Consider the following 20,088-nt stretch of genomic DNA (forward strand, 5'->3'; position numbering starts at 1 on the left):
CAATGATTGTACCTGTCCTAATCAATGATTGTACCTGTCCTAATCAATGATTTTACCTGTGCAAATCAATGATTGTACATGCACTCATCAATGACTGTACCTGTCCTAATCAATGATTGTACCTGTCCTAATCAATGATTGTACCTGTCCTTACCAATGATTGTACCTGCTCAAATCAATGATTGTACCTGTCCTAATCAATGATTGTACATGTCCTAATAAATGATTGTACTTGGACTTTCTTTGTCCTAATGATTGTTACCTAATCAACAACTGTATCTGTCCTCCAATGCTACTAATCTATGTTTGCTTTTGTCCTATTCAATACATTTTTTATATGCTAAATAATTGTAATAATAGCCATTTAATTATAAATACATTTTTCAAATTAAAAAGAATAAAAGTTGAATTTCCTTGACCATTCTCCGGCGGTGTTGGCAAACCCTTCCATAATAACAGACCAGTTGTTCACGACGGTCAGCTCAAACAAGGTTATACCTAACAACAAAAACAGTGCGTTGATCAGTGAAACAAGTATCAAAAGCGTTAAAAAACTAAATTCAAATAAAAACAAATAAAAAAGAAAACTGATGAATTTGTGTAAGTATTAAGTAGAATTCAATACAGAATACCAAAAATATATTAAACTACAGAGACACATTTTATAACGAAGCTATTTACACAAAAAGCTTAACAAACCAAGTACGTGGCAATTGCGCAGTATCAAATCAAATCATATTCGACATTTACTTTAATTAAACTTAAAGCTGATTTCAGAATCAGATAGCCATAGAAGAAGGCTAGAATATTAATACATTTTATAGCTTCAGTATCCTACCTGCTATTGGTAAACTTTCAAAATTGTTTAGATAATAGTATCCTATTCCACTACCATTCTCTGCATTATCATTGTAGTAGGGTTCTACAGTTGTATTCTTACAACAATTCCTAAATACAATTAATAGTACTTTAATTATAGTACTCCATTCCAACATTTTTGATGAGTTCCTATTTTAAAACTGTGTTGACATTAAAACTTTCCATCGTATAGCAAGTTTTTTCTTAAAGTTGATCTAATTGACAGTGCAATTTTGTTCAAATTGATAGCACGTCAAACTAAAGTAAAATGCAAGTAAGATTGATAGCTTATATGTTTTTTATCATAACTTCTGTTATTGAGGAGATATTGAAAAGAACAAAAATGTTTTGAATTTCTAATATGTAACCGAATAAAGTAGCTTTTCTTACACTTGTGCGTAAAATCAGAACTAAAGGAGCAACGGAGTCACAAAGCTGTGATAGTAATGTCAATTGAAATTGACCTTCTCCTTCTGGTTAGTTTGCAGTGATAGAGATATAAAAATAAAATACGTTGAAGATCAAAGAAAATTGAATAACGTTATACCTGAGATCACACCAATGAAAAAGTTCAACTCCAATGATTCCATAGAAATAATAAATCAAGACTAGGGAACAACAACAATTAGAGTCATCGTAAAATATTGTTAATACACCATCTTTTAAAATTTGCCGAATTTGCGCCATCCCACTCATTGATCTTTATTTAGGGTCTATTCGCTGCTGCTGTCTTATCTCCCTCCCTCTCCCTCTAGGATGGCACTACTATATGTCTTTATACTGTGATCTCTTAAATGTCCATGTCTATCAAATCAAATCATACTAGCAGGGATGGCTTAAGGTTCTTAAATGCAATCTTGCCAACATCTGGGGTTTTCAGCCTGATTTCTACCAATGTTATGAAATGTTTTAATGAGAATTACGGGAAAACTGAATTTATGTGAAGTTAGGTATTGCTTTAGCAGGTTAAGACAACACACGACCAAATTTGAGCCCTGTTGCCAATATAACAAATACTGTTTACGTGAGAGGAAAACTGAATTTATGTGAAGCTAGGTATTGCTTTAGCAGGTTAAGACAACACACCACCAAATTTGAGCCCTGTTGCCAATATAACAAACTCACCGATTGTTAAAAATAGAATAGAATTGAAAAGAAAAACCATTATTTTTTAAAGAAATCATTAAATCTCGTTTGAAGTGAATAAAGCGTAATATAGCTTGGTTGTTTACGACTAAAATTAAAGAATCATCCACATTCCACAAAGACAACTAACCAATTGTTATAAATAATATGATATCATTTGAAATAAGCAAAAAATCATATATCTGAATCATGTTCATTGAATATTCAACATGAATCTGGACCCAACCTTGTCATAATCGTCATGTAATGGCAGAACGGACGAGTCACTATTCCCTCCAATACTCACAGGAATGAGTCCTTTCTAATGTCATATTTTAGTACAAATGGAAGTGAAAAAGAAATAGTTAACAAAAAAAAATTAAATTACCCCTTCCGCCATAAAAAATATTTCAAAAGAATCTAGTTTTCTGATTGTTGTTTTCCTAGAACAATAACAGCTGAGTTGAGACGAGGAAGCAGGATGATAAAAGTTCCGAAAACATCGCGGAATCTTTTCTTCAGTTTAAACAGTCTAGAAAAGAATAAAATAATTGTTTTTTATCATTATTATAATCATTCTAAATAAATGAGGCCAGGATCTATCCCATTTCATTGTAGGTCCTCGATCCTTTTAGTAAAAAATGAATCCAGAACCAGATTATGAATTAAAAAAAAAACTCTCAACAGCTTCTTTTGGTTGCTAATTTGCCAATTTAAGAGAAGTTAGAAGTTTAAGACTTAATGGATCCTGATCCTAAGCACTGCCTTAAACCTTTTAATTAAACCTCTTGTTGCCTGTTGACCGATTTCCGCATTTACCATAAGTGTTTTGCTTACTTCAGATTGTATGACAAAGATTTTTACGTGATTTGTTAAGAATCCAGCAAAAATTATCTTTAATCTAATTATTGATTTTGGTAACTGAAATTAACAGTCAATTGTTGCTTAAAGGGAGTGACCGGCAATGTATGGTAGTTGAACTGAGAATGAAGTATTGTGGAGATATTTTTTAGGATTAATTTGAGACATATAATATTCAATGATGTATGTTGATGTATTTGTCAATTAATCAATGTGAGAATTAATTAAATACATTCTTTATCATCATTTTATTGAATTTATTATAATTTACAAATTTGTTGGCAGATTTCTCCAAATGTCGTCTTTTTAATAAAATATTAGGAAACCTACAGAAAACGTTTGTGAAAAATGAAACATTACAGAAACAAACATCTAATAAAGATTACTAATTTTCAATGACAAGATTTAATTTTTATTTCTCGACCTGTTTCTATTTATGCCATCAGTTTATTGTAGAATTTTTTAAACATTTTTTTTCGTAGTCATTTAATAATTTAAAAAAAATGATTCTCTAACGGTAACCACCCGAATGGATGATTTTAAACGTCGACTTTGCGCTTAAACTCAGTAATTATACATCATTAAAACGTTTTATATGTTTCAAATGAATCATAAACAATTTCTCAATATTACATTCTCAGTTCAAATACCATACATTGCCGGTCACTCCCTTAAACTTGCCCATTAACCTTCCCAATACAATGATAACCAAAAAACTCTAGAAAAGGGAGACGACTTTTATTCTCAGGGTATTAAATATAATTAGTCCAATGAACATAAGACACAGCAATTGTGCAGAGTAAACAGACCCATTTAACTTTATAAGAGATTTGAACACTTTAGAGCTGTTGATCGTTTTTGAAAACGATGGTAAAACAATTGTATTTAGTTTTGTATTTCGATCGATTTGTTTTCGGAAAATGACCCACCTGTTATGAACTTTTAGAGAACGAATAATGTTAATTTTTTAAAAACAATTGTTTATATATAAACGATAAGCGACCGTTTCATAACGATTGTTTAAAAAAATGTCATTAATAAATATGAGCCTTTGACATTTATGAAGACGATTAATAATGTCGTCTTTTCAAAAAAGAAAACGATCCATCCCTCTACACTACTAACTATTATTGCTATGATGTCGTCTTCCTAATCCAAAGTTTTCTGGGTTTCCATGATAAACGAGTTGATCCCTTCTAAACATATCCATATTTGTTATTGCAGGGAAAAGGATCAACTCCTAATCGGAATAATTTACCTGAGTAGTCTGAGAGGTCTAAAGATGACAACATAGAAGGAAGGTATGTTTAATTCAGTCAATACAATACTAATCAGTCCGCTTACAGTTACTAGACATAGATAGGTAATTAGAGGTAGTGTTGCTCGTTGGGTAACTTCATACGTTTTTTCAACATTCAAGGATTTTTAGCTTTAAAATGGGACCACAAAAGATTTCGATATTTTACACGTTTTAAAATTATATTCCCAATTTTTCGAATTAAGGATTATACTATTTAGAAAATTTTGTAACTTATCAGAATGTTGGAGTTCGTAATTTCAAGTGATCCTCCATGCATATATGGCAATGCCGATTCTCAACAGTACCGTTAAAAGCTTGATCTGATCAAGTATGAAATAGATATAACTATTTATAATTTTATAATTATAAAACCTACGTATTTTCAGTTGGGGTTTCTCTACAAAAAGGACTTGCGCTTTATACTACTGCTGGAAAACATTTAGAATTGATCAGAATTTCACATTATTGATCAGATAAAGGTTTCAAGGTGACCGTTGTGAATCCGACATTGTCATCTTTGCATGGAGGGTCACTTGAAATCAAGATTACAGTCCCTTACACTATTTAAAGAGAGTATCTAAAAATTTTTGAAAGAGGGTAAATAACTTATCAAAATCAGTTTTTGTGTATTTTTAAAAAGTTTTTTTTGGAGGGTTGTTTCGTCTTTGTGACTTTAAATAAAAAAAGCCAATTTTAGTAAAAACTAAAATTACCTAAAAAATCAAAAATGTTCCAGGCTGAGCTGAAATAGCCTACGAATCCCAAACCTGATAAAGATAAAAAGTAAAAAAAGAAAAAAGATAGAAGTCCCGACACAATTACAGTGAGACCCATTAGAACTATTAGAAAAGAAATCTGAAAAAGAGGTCCCGTTATGAACCCCCCAGACCGCCGGCAGGCATGGGAAGCACCGTCCCACACCTACTCTAACTGAACCTTTATACCCACAACAATTAGCCCATTGTCAGAAGATAAAAAAGGTGATACTATCCAGCCAGTGGCTCATCAATTAACTCCATACAACCCATACAAGAAGAATAGAAAGACGATATTTACGCAATCTTATTTGTATTTGACGTAACTTACTAGCAGTTTGAATATCATATAGATTAAGTAAAATGGGTCTCTACTCTGTGAACTGCTCCCTTGCCGTATTTCATGTTCATTTGACATTTTAAAAGCATAACTTAAGCCTAATAGTCGTCTTCCTATTCCAGAGTTTTATAGGTATCAATGTACAATAAGAGAGGTTGATTTTGGAAATTCCACAGTTCATAAATAAAAAAGTTAGTGACAAAAAAGGGTTTAAGGAGGGAAATTACCCGATTTTGGACATTAACTAACCCAATCTTTAGAACTTTAAAAATCTAAAAGATGTACCATAATCAGCAGCCTTTGACGGATCTTTAGACATTCAGATAAGCATGCTCTGGAGATTTTTTTAAACCAGTGCGTTTTTTAATATTTTTTCTTAAAAGTCAAATTCGTCCTACTCAAATTGATTTTAAAGAAAAATTCTTTTTCTCAAAGTTGTTACAATTTGTATGCTCCATAATAAACCGGTTGAAGCAATTAAGAATTTGAAAATTATTAAAATATCGACCTCCCTTACTGTTGTACAAGGTTAGTTTTTCTTCTAAAATTATGGTCTCATTTTACAATTTTCCTTATTAAATTTCACAAATATATTTTGTAAAATATATCACCTATAATTTTGAGAATTGCCTCCAACGTATACGCAGAGATAAAAATGTATGAAACCCAGAAAGCGTAAATAGTTTGAGAGTCGGAGGTGTTAGTGAGGAGGTAGGTCTGCAGGACCAACAGGACCAGGTTGGTGAAGATCATCATGTAGATCAAAAACTCAAACCCCTGGAGATATAGGGACAATTAGTTCACAACAGAGATTTGGCACAAAACTGATGTTCTTGGTCATTAACAGCTGAACTCATTCTTCCTGAATTTTAGTTAAACTAATTATGGTACGTTATGGACGACATTATCCATAATCTCTCGTCAGCTGTTAAGACAATCAAAAAATATGGTTGAATTAAATGGATATCGACTCTCAATCTATCTAGAATTAATTTTTTATGAACAGAATGCAATTTGAAAAACGAAAAGGATTTTGCCGTTTTACTTTAGACATCTTTTGGGTTGCTTTTTACCAAAATTATCTTAATGAAAAATCCTTGAACCCAATTTTGTTCCTACCTTCGATTTGACAAGAATTCGAATTCCTCCCGCTAGGAGAGAATAACAGGTTTTACAGCTTTCATAATAGGGGGTCTTCTGCTTCTTCAACTTCCACCTTAATTCACCAGACATTAATGCCAAGCGGAACCGACTAGAAGACTGAAGCACCCAAGAGACGAATCAGACCAAAGGATTGGACCAAGAGACGGAACAGACCAAAGGATTGGACCAACCAAAACATCTGACCAATAGATGAGACTGACCTAGAGGAAGAACCGACCAAAAGGTGGAACCGACCAAAAGGTGGAACCGACCAAAAGGTGGAACCGACCAAAAATCAGATCAGCCAAGAAACGCAACAACCCAATTTAATATTTCTGCCCCCCCCCCCCTTCAGCATACCCTACTTTAGTGATCTGGAAAAACAAATCGACTATTTCCCCACAATTATAAACCCTTGGGATGAAATAACTTTTACCTGTATTGAACAGAATCGTAAATCTTGTAGAAATCCTGAAAAAACAAAATTTGTTGAAAACAGTTTTACTCAAACAAGTCCTTACATGAACTACCAATGAACAGTTTTCCCCAAACAAATCCAAAACAGTTTACATAATAAATATTTACTTGATCTAGCAATGATAACAGTTTTACCCAGTAAATATATATTTGATTATCAATGGAAAAAGTTTTACCCCTAAAATCCTTCCTTGATCTAGCAATGCAAACAGATTTACCCAAATGAATATTTACTTGATCTAGCAATGATAACAGTTTTACCCAGTAAATATATATTTGATTATCAATGGAAAAAGTTTTACCCTTAAAATCCTTCCTTGATCTAACAATGCAAACAGATTTACCAAATAAATATGTACTTGATCTACCAATAAAAACTCTATTACCTAAAAAAAACTTTATTTGACCTAAAAACAAAAAACTTAGTTTCAACGCACATTTACTTGACCTACAAATAAAAAACCTTTATTTACAAGAGATTTTCCTTTCCTTGACCTAAGAATGAACCCTAAATTTTCAATTAACCTTTACTTGATCAATGATCAAGCGATGAAAAACTTATTTCCATTTTTTTAAGATCAATTTAAACCTTATTTCCAAACAAATGTTTAAAAGTTTGAATAAAATACCAATGATAACCTGGCCCTACACCAGCCTTGCATAACTAACCTCTATACAGAGGTAGGTTTGCCCAGGGTTGGTTGGTTTATTTAACATTGATTTAAAGATCAGCATTCGATCCAGAGGAGAACTAGACGGAGAAAACTGAGCGATCAGTCCACTGAATAAATAAATAAAGCTTAGGAAAGGAGTAAAAAGTATCTTAAACTGTCGTTTAGGAAAGAAGTGACAAGTATTCTAACCTAAAGTTTAGGAAAGAAGCAAAAAGTATCCTAAACTGTCGTTTAGGAAAAAAGTAAAAAGTATTCTAAACTAAAGTTTAGGAAAGAAGTAAAAAGTATCCTAACCTGAACATTGGAAAGATTTAAAATTATCCTAAACTGTCGTTTAGGACAGAAGTAAAAAGTATTCAAACCTGAAGTTTAGGAAAGAAGTAAAAAGTATCATATCATGAAGTTTAGGAAAGAAGTAAAAAGTATCCTAAAATGTCGTTTAGGAAAGAAGGTTTCGAAACTCTAAGTTTAGGAAAGAAGTAAAAGGTTTCCTAACCTTAAGTTTAGGAAAGAAGTAAAAAGTATCCAAACCTGAAGTTTAGGAAAGAAGTAAAAATTATCCTAACCTGAAGTTTAGGAAAGAAGTAAAAAGTATCCTAACCAGAAGTTTAGGAAAGAATTAAAAATTATCCTAATCTGAAGTTTAGGAAAGAAGTAAAAAGTATCCTAACCAGAAGTTTAGGAAAGAAGTAAAAAGTATCCTAACCTGAAGTTTAGGAAAGAAGTAAAAAGTATCCTAATCTGAAGTTTAGGAAAGAAGTAAAAAGTATCCTAACCTGAAGTTTAGGAAACAAATAAAAGTATCCTAACCTGAAGTTTAGAAAAGAAGTAAAATTATCCTAACCTGAAGTTTAGGAAAGAAGTAAAAAGTATCCTTACCTGACGTTTAGGAAAGGAGTAAAAAGTATCCTAACCTGAAGTTTAGAAAAGAAGTAAAAAGTATCCTAATCTGAAGTTTAGGAAAGAAGTAAAAAGTATACTAACCTGAAGTTTAGGAATGAAACTTGTCTCGGATTATCTCTGGTCACCAGTAATTTAAACGCATGCTGACAAGCCTAAATAAAGGGTAAAATTTAAAAGGTTCAAAATTCTAAATCTTAAATCTAAAATCTTAATTTGTAACATGTAACTTGTAACGTGTAACATGCAACAACCTTGTAACTTGTAACTTGTAACTTGTAACTTGTAACTTGTAACTTGTAACTTGTAACTTGTAACTTGTAAGTAACTTGTAACTTGTAACTTGTAAGTAACTTGTAACTTGTAACTTGTAACTTGTAACTTGTAACTTGTAAAGTTGTAACTTGTAACTGGTAGATTGTAAATTGGTTAATGGTTAATGGTTAATGTTTAATTGCTTGTTTTTAATTGTAAATTGTTAATTGTTAATTATTAATTGTTTATCATAAATAATAAATTGTAAACTATAAATTGTCAAATGCACATGTAAATTGTAAATTGCACATGTATATTGTAAATTGTAAATTGCTCATGTCAATTGTAAATTGTACATTTTTTCACTGTAGTAAAAGGGTAACAAACCTTCATTTTCTTAATAAATGCTTTTGATCAGTAATATCAGAAAGGAGATCTGGAAGCCCCCCCAGTATGGAGAACCCAGACAGCCATTGGGTGGACACATGGCCATCTTTAGATGAGATACCACCAGAGGGCAGGCTGAACTGAAGTCCAGAGGTATACCCTACCACAGCCTACAATGAGGCACTCATCAGGAACATGACATTCCATAACCTACCTCGTTAAGACAACAAGCCATGCACAAGCCAGTTGTCCATCAAACACTGAAGACCTGAGCTCTGCCCATCATTGTAAAAGGGTCAACACCATCCCCCAAGTCCCGCATAAAAAGTTCTTATGAGACCTGATGTAGAACCACATAGAGGTTAAGATAGGCCTCTATTCCCTTAGTTCAACTAACATAGCTCACAAATGGGGCACTGAAATACCATATGGGCTTCACTACATTGGCCCACAACTCCCCCTGAACATCCTCTCCAGCTCCACTTCTATAGCCTTGGAAACTGCCAGAGCTTATGAGTCATAAAGGATTGCTGTGAATGCACAGCACTCCCATAGTATTTTGCCAGTAATGGACTTGAACAAGCCTGTCCGAGTACAGCCCACAGTAGTATGAGCATAAGCCCTGAGCTGTTGACATCTGGCTTTAGAAGCTTCACAAGATTATAACTCTTGACAGAAGGGTCAACTCCTAAATACTTGGCAACCAAAGACGCCTTCAAGCTAGGATAATCTTGATAAGACTTCCCTGAGAGCGCTGCTTGGCCCAAAAGCTAAAAAAACCCTTTCTTTTCAACTGCCAATTTCATTTTCAGGTCAGAACAGAGCTGGTGCATTGTTTAAAGAAGTTTATTTATACCTCTGATTCTAGTCATTTGATCATCACAAATTCATCAGCAAAAGTGCAGGACAGTTACTATAGTTCCCTCCTCGTTTATTGAGTCTTAAGCCTTAGCAATGCAACAGAAGGTGGTAAAAATATTATTTCTTGGCCTCAGCCCTCCCTAACTCAGCATGCAGTGTAAACTCTCAAGATGATTGTCAAGCTCTAAAGGCATAGTAGACAGGGCTGAAGTACACTTCCCTTTCACAGATTGGATCCATCCTGGAATACATTCTTAGTTAACAGGTTTAATATTTCACTGGAGACATGCTGTTGGTTTAACCTTGGGTCCTTCCCAGCTTCAACATGGCATTGAAGAAGTCTGTGAGGGGCTCAAGTGTCAGGGTGCCTGCATGTATGTGTATGGAGCATGCATGACTTATTATCTGCATCTGGCACTCAATTCCTTAGCCTTGGACACTAGATCTTTGATTACAGCTATAAAAACTGTAGTGCACCCCTCACTAGCATGCTCAGAGGGATTGGTTTAAGGCACAATCCACTCCTACCAGTTCCATTTATTCTTCATTCTTAGTTCTCACCCTTCCTGACTTTTCAGTATTAATCTTGATCAAGCTTCTATGCTTTCCTCTCTTTCTCCTCTGCCTATCTAGCATCTTATCTCTGAATTTGATCCTTAACCCATCTTCAATTTCACTATCACAGCTGCTTGCACAAAGGACCTCCTGAAACCTAGGGAATTTCTTATCTAACTTCCATTCAAGATTAGCTAGGATACTATCTAGAGTACCTGAATAAGCAACCACTTTTTCACAAAAAGACTAGGTATCTTGGGCCCTCACTGAATGAGCACTTTCACTTAGAACCTTGTTGTTTACAACAACCTTTTTCCTAGTCACAGTGCCTTGCTTAATGTTTATCCTGTAAAACAAGACCTGATTTTGAAAATGCTGTGACCCTAGCGAAGACTCCAACACACCAGTTTATATCTGCATTTAATAGAAACATGCCTTGGGACGAAATAAACTTTCATAGTAATGCCCTGGTGCATTAAAAATACTGCAATTTGCCAGAAATACTTTTCATATAATTTCCATAGGTGCCTTGTTAAGTCATCTATCAAGTCCATCTTCCTTGATCACAATCATTACTTGCTTGATTAGGGAATAGGGGTCATAACTCAATGCCTTGAATGGTCCATCAGGACTTCAGCAGCAAAGAGTATGGAGATAGCAACCTGTCTGTCCCCCTTGTGGATTAATACCATCCCAGGTCTGTTTCATTTAGTACCCATACATCACACCATTCTAGTTTGGCTATACACTTTGAATTTCCTTAAAGTCCTTGGTATCAACCACATGTATTCAAACATGTATTAGGAAGAAAAAAAGAGCTATAATAGAGGAAAGAAATTATCAGCAACAAAAAAAACTAAATTTGATTTTACACTGAAAATAAGATTGTTCAAACCTTTCGTTTATGAAGAAACAGTTTCTTGAACTTGCCGATTTCAATATTTGTAAATGCATCGTATACAACAGCAAGCATCAGGTTCATCAGGAAATACAGCGTGATCGCTGAAATACAGGATTATTAAAATATAGGGTGATCACTAGAATACAGGGCAGTTGCTATCATACAGGGTGATCCCTGAAATAAAAGTTTATTTTAATTTAAATGTAGGGAGATCACTAAAATAAAAGACGATCGTTAAAATACAAGATTATTTAAATACACTAGAATACAGGGTGATCACCATCATACAGGGTGATCACTGAAATACAGGATTATTAAAATATAGAATGATACCTAGATTACAAGGCGATCGCTATCATACAGGGTGATAGCTGAAATACAGGATTATTAAAATATAGGGTGATCACTAGAATACAAGACAATCAGGGTGATCGCTGAAATACAGGATTATTAAAGTATAGGATAATCACTAGAATACAGGGCAATTGCTAAAGTACAGGGAGATCACTGAAATACTATAATGTTTAAATACAGGCGTATGGTTGAAATACAGGATCACTAAATAAGTATGATCCCTGAAATATGGGATTGTTAAAATACAGTTCTATGGTTAAAATACAGGATTAAAAAAGTGTTATCTCTGAAATACAGCATTGCTACAATACAGGGTGATCCCTAAGATATATTATTATTCTAATCAAGGGATAGGTCTGAAATACAAGAATAGTAATGGATACTTTGTACTAATTAGAACTTTTTGAAAGAGTTTATGACTTTTGAATGCGCAAAATGAATTAAACTTGCTCTTTTTTCACTAGTATATTAACCAATTTCTTAAAACTTCAAGAGAGATTGGGGTCTTTTCCTTCGAAGATCAAATTGGGTTTATCTTATTACAAAAAAGGGCAAAAAGGCAGTGATACACGCGAACTCGTTCTGGATTTCATTCAACATATCCCATTAATCAAAATATAAATTTTTCTTGTATTTATTCTTCAAAAATTCATTTACTTGCCATATAAAAGCTCTTGGACGGCCAAAACAGAACTAACATTTAAGAGAGAAGGGGAGGGTATCATCAAAATTGCAACCTAAAATTTTTACCTAGATATGAAATGAAGAAAATGGCTGCAAACTTGTTGTTTGCGTAGCTTGGCATCATTACGTCAGGATAGTTTGCTGTGGTGAGGAGGACGAACAGGTTGATGAAGCTGGTGGTAAAGGTGTTGAAGTATAAGGATCCAGGCTCAGTATCGGATGGTCCAAACAGATAGAAACCTTACACAAATAATCACAATTTTAATTGTTATAATCGATGTTGTTAAAACGTTGAATGACATTTTTTTTTTTTTTTCAAAAACTATTCAGGGGCGATTGACATGCATTACATGTCAATACTAAATACTTTTGTACGGGAGTGCACAAAATGCCCCCTCTCCCACGGCTTGTAAGATAATTCAATGCACTATCTAATCCACTATTGTAAGATCTGAGGATCTTTATAAACTAATGTGTGTTCAGGGTGTTCAGCGACAAGATGTTATTCAGTGTGTTCAACCAGGAATTATCTTCAAACAATCGATCAATCACACGGAACTCTACATGCACAGTTTTCTACATTTAATCACGTGTTCAAATCTATATAATTAATTGAGATTTTTAATGTATAACTATTAAAAGGCCAATTTTTATAAAGAATAACCTGATTTTGTTTTATAATGCAGAACCTGAGTCATGGTTAAAATGTTTTATAATTTAACATATATATAATATTATTTAGCCAAAATCTATATATTGTCTCGCCAAAGCCTAATGATGTCTAGCCTAAGCCTCGAAAAATCATTGTCTAAATGAGTTTTATCTTTCAGAACACGATGGGTTAGTTGAATTTTGCTAACCAGTGTTCGTGTTTCTTTCTCCAAGAGAAGAAGTCCCATGATATCAAGGATTGGAGATTAATCAATACACTACCTAATACACTGTAAATGAGCATGATACAGAGTAGAAATCCCATGAAATCAATGATTAGAGATTAATCAATACACTACCTAATACACTGTAAATTAGCATGATGAAGAGTAGAAGTCCCATGATATCAAGGATTGGAGGAAGGGATTGAAGGATTTGTCGAATAAATCTTCTTACTCCTCCGCAAAAACTAGAATCTGAAATATTTTATTTTAACTAATTTTATAATCTTAAATCACCCCCATACAACTTCAAACAGTTTACCCCCAATTTTTTTGGCAACTTCTTAAATATGTTAGTTTTTTTTAACTCTTTTCATTGCCGGGAAGATTAAGTCAAGTTTTACCGGTAAAATTCAAATTTTAACTAATAATTAATTTTCTTCAAGAATACTGATAAAAATTATGAAATAAAAAAGGAACCCCCCTTTCCACCCTCATTTGACCTAGTAAGAAGAGTGGACGAAGTGCACGTGTTATTCTAAAATGATTCCTCTGTCGAACAAGCACTACAGCTGCCTCTATCGTCATGATAATTAAGCTTAATATTTTGATAATGGTTCGCTTGTGCTGCAAACAGGATCTAAACACAAAATATCCGATATTAGAAAAAATATAATTGATAATGGATTTATTTTTAAGTGATTACCATGTCCAATCAAACCCCATTTATACTGCAGATATCCTGAAGGGAATTGTCAGAATTAATCACTTTTCAATAAAGTAAAAATGACTGTATCTTCCTTATTGTTACTCAAATAACTGTTTAAGGGGTACCGTTGTGAATCTGACCAACTAGAGTCCCTTGAGGGTGTGACCGGCTCTATAAAGTAGTTGAACTGAGTATAAAGTTTTGTGGAAAACTTCTTTCGGATTCATTTAAGAGATATAAAACTTTTTAAAGATCTGTAAATCCCGAGTTTGAGCGCTAATTCGACGTTCAAAACTCAAACTCAGGATTTACAGATCTTTAAAAAGTTAAATGTGTCTCAAATGAATCCGAAAGAAGTTTTCCACAACACTGTATACTCAGTTCAAATATCTTACATAGCCGGTCATTCAATTTAAGTAAAGTTACCTAAAACCGATCCATCTTGTTTTTAAAAGCATCTGAATAGACAATAATACTAAATAAAATCAATTATCCAAGGTCGTTAATTTATTGATTGAATGATGAATGTATTATAAATATAATTAATAGACTGAGTAATTAAATGATTGAATTTTTAGGATAACTGAAAACCTAGTGAACAAAGTTCTATAGATCCATGGATTGGAACTGGAACCTCTAATGCAGGAATACAGGGAGCTTCGAACAACCCTAAAATACAAGAAATATTAGAAAAAAAACCAAACGCTAAAAAAATACCCATATTAACGAGAACTACAGAGCTAAAGTAGCAAGAATAGGAAAGCTATGCATGATTAACAAAAACTAAAAAGATACGCATAAAGATCGACAAAAACATGAAAGCTTATCATAATTAACAAAAACTAAAAAAGACAAAGAAGTAGAAAGCTACACATAAAGAAACAAAGAAGTTGAAAACTACGCATTTAGAACAAAAAGTAGAAAGCTTCACATTTAGAAACAAAAACTAGAAAGCTCTGCATAAAGAATCAAGTAATAAAAAATTTTAAGTTAGGCATATCTTTGAAAGCTACGCATAAAGAAAAAAACTATAAAGCTACGCATTAAGATCAAAGAGTAAAATGCTATTTATAAGAAAAAAAACAGAAAGCTACATTATAAGGAACAAAAACTTGAAAGTTGCGCAAAAAAGCAAGGTTAAACAGAAACAGAAACTAGAAAGCTACGCGTTTAGAAAAAAATAAAAAAGCTACACTTATTTATGACCAAATAAAATTTGACCTAAAGCTAGAATAATTATGGAAGCCATGAAGTCGAATGTATTGAACCAACGACTGTGCACAAGAAGATAGGCAGGCAATGCTTCCATATTCCTAAAAGAAAATTATGTAATAATCTTTACTTTCTATTCATATTTAATGGGTTTTTAGCGATTCTTGAAAAATAAAACATTTCGTACATAATTTACCTTGGATGATGCAAAAATTTATCATTATTTCTTCCTTCATCCAAAAAAATTGCAGCCTCCCTAAATAATTGGAACAATTAATTGCCGAAACTTGAAATGCGGATTTAAAACATTGTAATTGATTTATGTTTGATAACCTTAACTATTTAATGTTGGATCACCTATGGGCTATAATTGATTCATGTTTGAATACCCTTAGATTGATTTATGTTTGATCACCTTTGTAATCTATATTCAACTTTGGCCTTTAACTCTTTTATTTCTGTTTGATGACCTGCTAATGATTCATGTTTAGTATTATCTAATTGATCAGCTGACCTGTAATTAATTTCCCAAGAATGTTTCGATAAGGACTCTGTTGGAGGTTCTCCTGGTGTTAATAGCTCCTGATCAACAAATTTGTTTTCCAATTTAAATAAATTGATAATTGGACGAACAACAAGAAGTTAAATGGAGATCTAGAAAAAAAATATGTCCAAATATTTGCAGCTGGTATCATCTAATTATTTAAAGAATTTTGTTAAAATTTAAATTTAAAAAAATAAATAAGTTGAAAAAAAAATATATTTTTCAATTTTTACTTTTGATTTAAAATAAGAAAATTTGGGTAAATTTTTGTCTTTTACTTTTAACATATTTCTTAATTAGATCTTGCCTAACTTAAAACTTTTGTAAATCAATATTTGAGCGCTGTGTTTTAAGATTCAGATTTAAACTAACTAATCTGAGAGACAATTGTGACAAATCGTCATTATTTTGCTTGTCTTTGCGTTAAACGTAATTTTAAAATATATTTAATTAACTCTACCTTGTAGGTTCCCTCGTCATTCCCACTTCTCCCTGTGTTTCCAGCACGGTTCGGTAAATCACCAACAGATGGCGTCCTTAAACATAGTTTTTCTACAGTGAATCCCAGATATATGAATACCTAGACCGTAAAAAGTTTTTTGATAATTTTAAAGTAACTTCTTTTTATTTTTAATTCAAGGTAAATTAATAGCCCTCAAATATGAATGCAATTAATATATTAATATTTAACTCATTTTTCCGCGGCATTTAATCTTAAATATGTAATACGACATTATATAAAACTCTTGCTATGTATTCATAAAACTGGGTTTCACTGTATATTTTGTCTTCTCCAAATCGAGGTAAGTTTATCTTTCTACTTGCTTTTTTTTACCCTTACTCGATTCTTAATATTTATATATCTCTACCGTTTTGAGTTTGCATAGAGTCTCACCAATCCCCAGTTACAATTTACGAAATTTCGAAAATTTCAGAATTTCCCAACATGAGCTAACTACACAATCACATGTAAAAATATAGAACTTTGTCGAGATTCAGGGTGGCCAAAACTTTTTTGAACAAATCCGTACAAAAATCCGTACATTTTCAGAAGAAATCCGTACAATTTTCGAAAAAAAAATCCGTACAATCCGTACATTTTTTTTAAAAATCTGTACAATCAGTACAATTTTTGAAAAAAATCCCATTTTTGAAAAAAAAACACATTAAAATTCAATTTTTCATTCATTGTCCTTTATGTTCAGAGCCCGCGATTTAAAAGCTTCGGCTCGAGTCGTAATTCCTTAAACCCGACTTTAAGACCCAATCTTAGACCCAACTCTAACGACAGCTTGTGTCACGTGATTGACAGCTGCAAGATCTTCGGCTCGACTTAAGGAGTTAGGCCCAATGAAATTAAAACCGACCTTGGTTGGTTTTAGTGGAGAATAAGGCTCAATGTTGCGCCTTGTTCTAATAAAAACTGGGAATTCGCCAATTCCTACCATGAAAATCCGCCAAATAGAATATTAAACCGGTGGCCGAATTTAAAGAATTTGAGCGGCGGTTTAAATTTAAGCCGCGGTTTAAATATGGTTGGTTCCACTTAAAATTGTATCAAATATTTCAAGATTTAAGCCGGCGCTAAATTTAAACCGGGTTTTGGCGGATTTAAACCGCGGCTCAAATTCTTTAAATTCCATCTCGGTTTTTTTAATTCAACTCTGTGGAAAATTAGATGCAGCTTTAATCCGAAAGCTCAAGCCGTAAATAAGGTCCAACGACAGCTTAGACCCGAGTCGTAATTCTCCGAATTTTTTAAATCGCGGGCTCAGTTCATGTAAGAGGGTTTAAACTTCTTCAGCAAGAATCATAAAATATTGGCTTCATACATATATACAAACTAAATACTGGGTACATGATACTAGGTGCATGATACTGGATACTGGATACATGATACAGGGTACATGATACAGGATACAGGATACTGGATACAGGATACTGGATACATGATACATGATACAGGATACTGGGTACATGATACAGAATACTGGATACTGGATACTGGATACTGGATACTGGATACTGGAAACTGGATACAGGATACTGGATGCAGGATACTGGATGCAGGATACAGGATACAGGATACTGGATACAGGATACCGGATACATGATACAGGATACAGGATACTGGAAACAGGATACAGGATACAGGGTACATGATACAGGATATTGAATGAATACTGGATACAGAATACAGGATATTGAACTTAATACAGGATACAGGATTCTGGATACTGGATACAGGATACTGGATACAGGATACTGGATACTGGATACTGGATACTGGGTACATGATACTGGGTACATAATTCTGGGTACATGATACTGGGTACATGATACTGGGTACATGATACTGGGTACATGATACTGGGTACATGATACTGGGTACATGCTACTGGGTACAGGATACTGGGTACAGGATACTGGAACATCTTGAATAAGCAATCAAATAAGTACTTATGGAACATATTCTCAAATAAACACTTCTTGGACATATCTCGAAAATTATGAATGAATTTTTAATGTCAATTGAAACATTAATCAATCTAATATTATTTAGAATGCAGAAAATAAGTTAAACTAACTTCATTTTAACGAGAATTTTTTTTTAATTTTCATGAAAAATTTGCTGAAATGAGAGAAAATTTAAAAAAAACGGTGTATTTTCCAGGATAAAAATCCGTACAATCCGTACAATTTGTTAACAAATCCGTACAATCCGTACAATTTTAGGGTTAAAAAAAAACCAATCCGTACAATCCGTACATTTTGGCCACCCTGGAGATTGATAAACTTAAAAAAAATGCTGCGGTATATTTTAAAAATAATATTTTTTACAGGGGTATATATTTCATAGAATCTCTTTCATCCCCTCCCCTCATTCTTGATACTAAATTTTCCACCTGGAGATTTCGGGATGTGTAGGAGGCGGCAATATTTCAGAAAACGTTGAATACTCGTTCATCAGATCGGAGACTAACCTATGAGAATCCCTGCGTCTTCCAGTCTCCGGAGGATTCGTCCCAATCCCGTCATACTTATCAGAGATGTGGGAGACCTGGATACTAGGGAGGCTGGATGAAGGTCGGTCAGGTTCCGGATGATGATTAACTTGATCTCGGTCCTCCGGTCTCTCATGATCCTCGTTTATCAGATTCTTTTCATCGCTGCCTTGTCTAAATAAATCAGGACGGTTTAAATTCGGATTAATTCCTTGCAAATAGGGGGGGGGGGTAACAAGTCATTAAAAGGCTTAAAGATTTATCTTTAAGGAAAGTCGTTAACAATTCTAGTTTTCTTTAATAGGTAATTTTTAAGAGGAAGATTTTTAAAACCCGCATGCCCCCCCCCCTTCATTAAAAAAAATGAGGTTTGAACATGAAGCCTTCAGCCACAGCGTCCGGCCCCCTAGCTTAACTTAACCATGGCGCTCGGTCGCCAATGCTGTCCTAATCGCAAAGTTCGGCCCCCTTGACCTTCCCAAAAATCTTTCTCTAAAATTGTGCCGTGTCATAAAGGTAGAAAGTTACTCTATTTGAAACGCTACCCCTAGTGATTGATCGCTAATGTTACTTGTTTTCACCATTAAAGCCTTTTTTGGAGATTAACCGTAATCGTAATAAAACTCATGAAGGGGGGAGGGGCCGGGGCGCCGATTCTTAAAATTACCTTCTCAGCATTATGTAATATAACTCTATGTAACGCCTTTCTTAGGTACCACAGAACACTGTTCAAAGGTTCATCTTTCAGTCACATTTTCAACCTGTAACTTGATAAATTCAAACCTAACCTTAAATTCTAGAAAACTGGATAATAAAGCGATATTATATAAACAAATTGTTGTCAACTCACAAAAAAAAAAAAAATTCTGTATAACTTAAAGTACGTTTTGTGAAAGATAACCTACATAATTTGTATAACTGTAAAGGTTTTGTGGTTTTAGTTTAACTTATCAGTAAAATTGTTAAAGCCTTGTTTATAAAATTTATTTTGAGCGCAATGCCGCAAAGTTGTAAATTTTGCCCCACTTTTTTTTATTTTAAAAAATTTCCTTAATTTTCTAAAATGGTTTTCTGTTATATTGTTTCTTTTTTTAAATTATAATTAGCTTTTTAAAATTTAACTACATCGTGAAAATAATAGATATAAATACAATAAAAATAGTTTTGTCAAGTTTCGAACAACTTTTCAAGAGTTCAAAGTCGTCTTCATACCAGTGACCAATTTTGTGTACACACTACACTGTACACTTTAGAATTTACAAACCGTTTCGTTTCAAGAAGCAAGAAGCAAGTGTTTAGAAAAGTAGAAAATAAGT

The 20,088-nt window shown here is 33.3% G+C and overlaps 1 protein-coding gene across 1 annotated transcript; it reads right to left on the minus strand.

Annotated features, from left to right (window-relative positions):
* Positions 1-388: 388 nt before the first annotated feature.
* On the minus strand, positions 389-19,537 carry LOC111710601 (two pore calcium channel protein 1). Its single transcript, XM_023484713.1, has 23 exons — positions 19,440-19,537; positions 18,752-18,946; positions 16,228-16,303; positions 15,738-15,805; positions 15,420-15,479; positions 15,233-15,324; positions 14,603-14,680; positions 14,438-14,486; positions 13,806-13,942; positions 13,441-13,557; positions 12,497-12,670; positions 11,387-11,493; positions 8,518-8,588; positions 7,529-7,640; positions 6,819-6,853; positions 6,359-6,455; positions 5,851-6,016; positions 4,858-4,911; positions 4,103-4,193; positions 2,427-2,515; positions 1,406-1,466; positions 839-948; positions 389-498 (listed from the first exon to the last, which is right to left on the minus strand). The coding sequence occupies exons 1-23, from the start codon at positions 19,448-19,450 to the stop codon at positions 389-391; spliced, it is 2,160 nt and encodes a 719-aa protein (XP_023340481.1). The 5' UTR covers positions 19,451-19,537.
* Between the last annotated feature and the right edge of the window lie 551 nt (positions 19,538-20,088).

This window comes from Eurytemora carolleeae, unplaced genomic scaffold, assembly GCF_000591075.1.
Source record: "Eurytemora carolleeae unplaced genomic scaffold, Eaff_2.0 scaffold1079, whole genome shotgun sequence".
NCBI classification, from domain to species: Eukaryota; Metazoa; Arthropoda; class Copepoda; order Calanoida; family Temoridae; genus Eurytemora; species Eurytemora carolleeae.

Bases quoted from the DNA above. Each gene is read 5' to 3' on its own strand.
- LOC111710601 (XM_023484713.1), bottom strand. The intron at 15,480-15,737 runs GTCAGCTGATCA...CCAATTATTTAG, and splicing joins TCTTGGGAAATTAATTACAG to GGAGGCTGCAATTTTTTTGG. The intron at 6,017-6,358 runs GTAGGAACAAAA...CTATATCTCCAG, and splicing joins GAATTCTTGTCAAATCGAAG to GGGTTTGAGTTTTTGATCTA.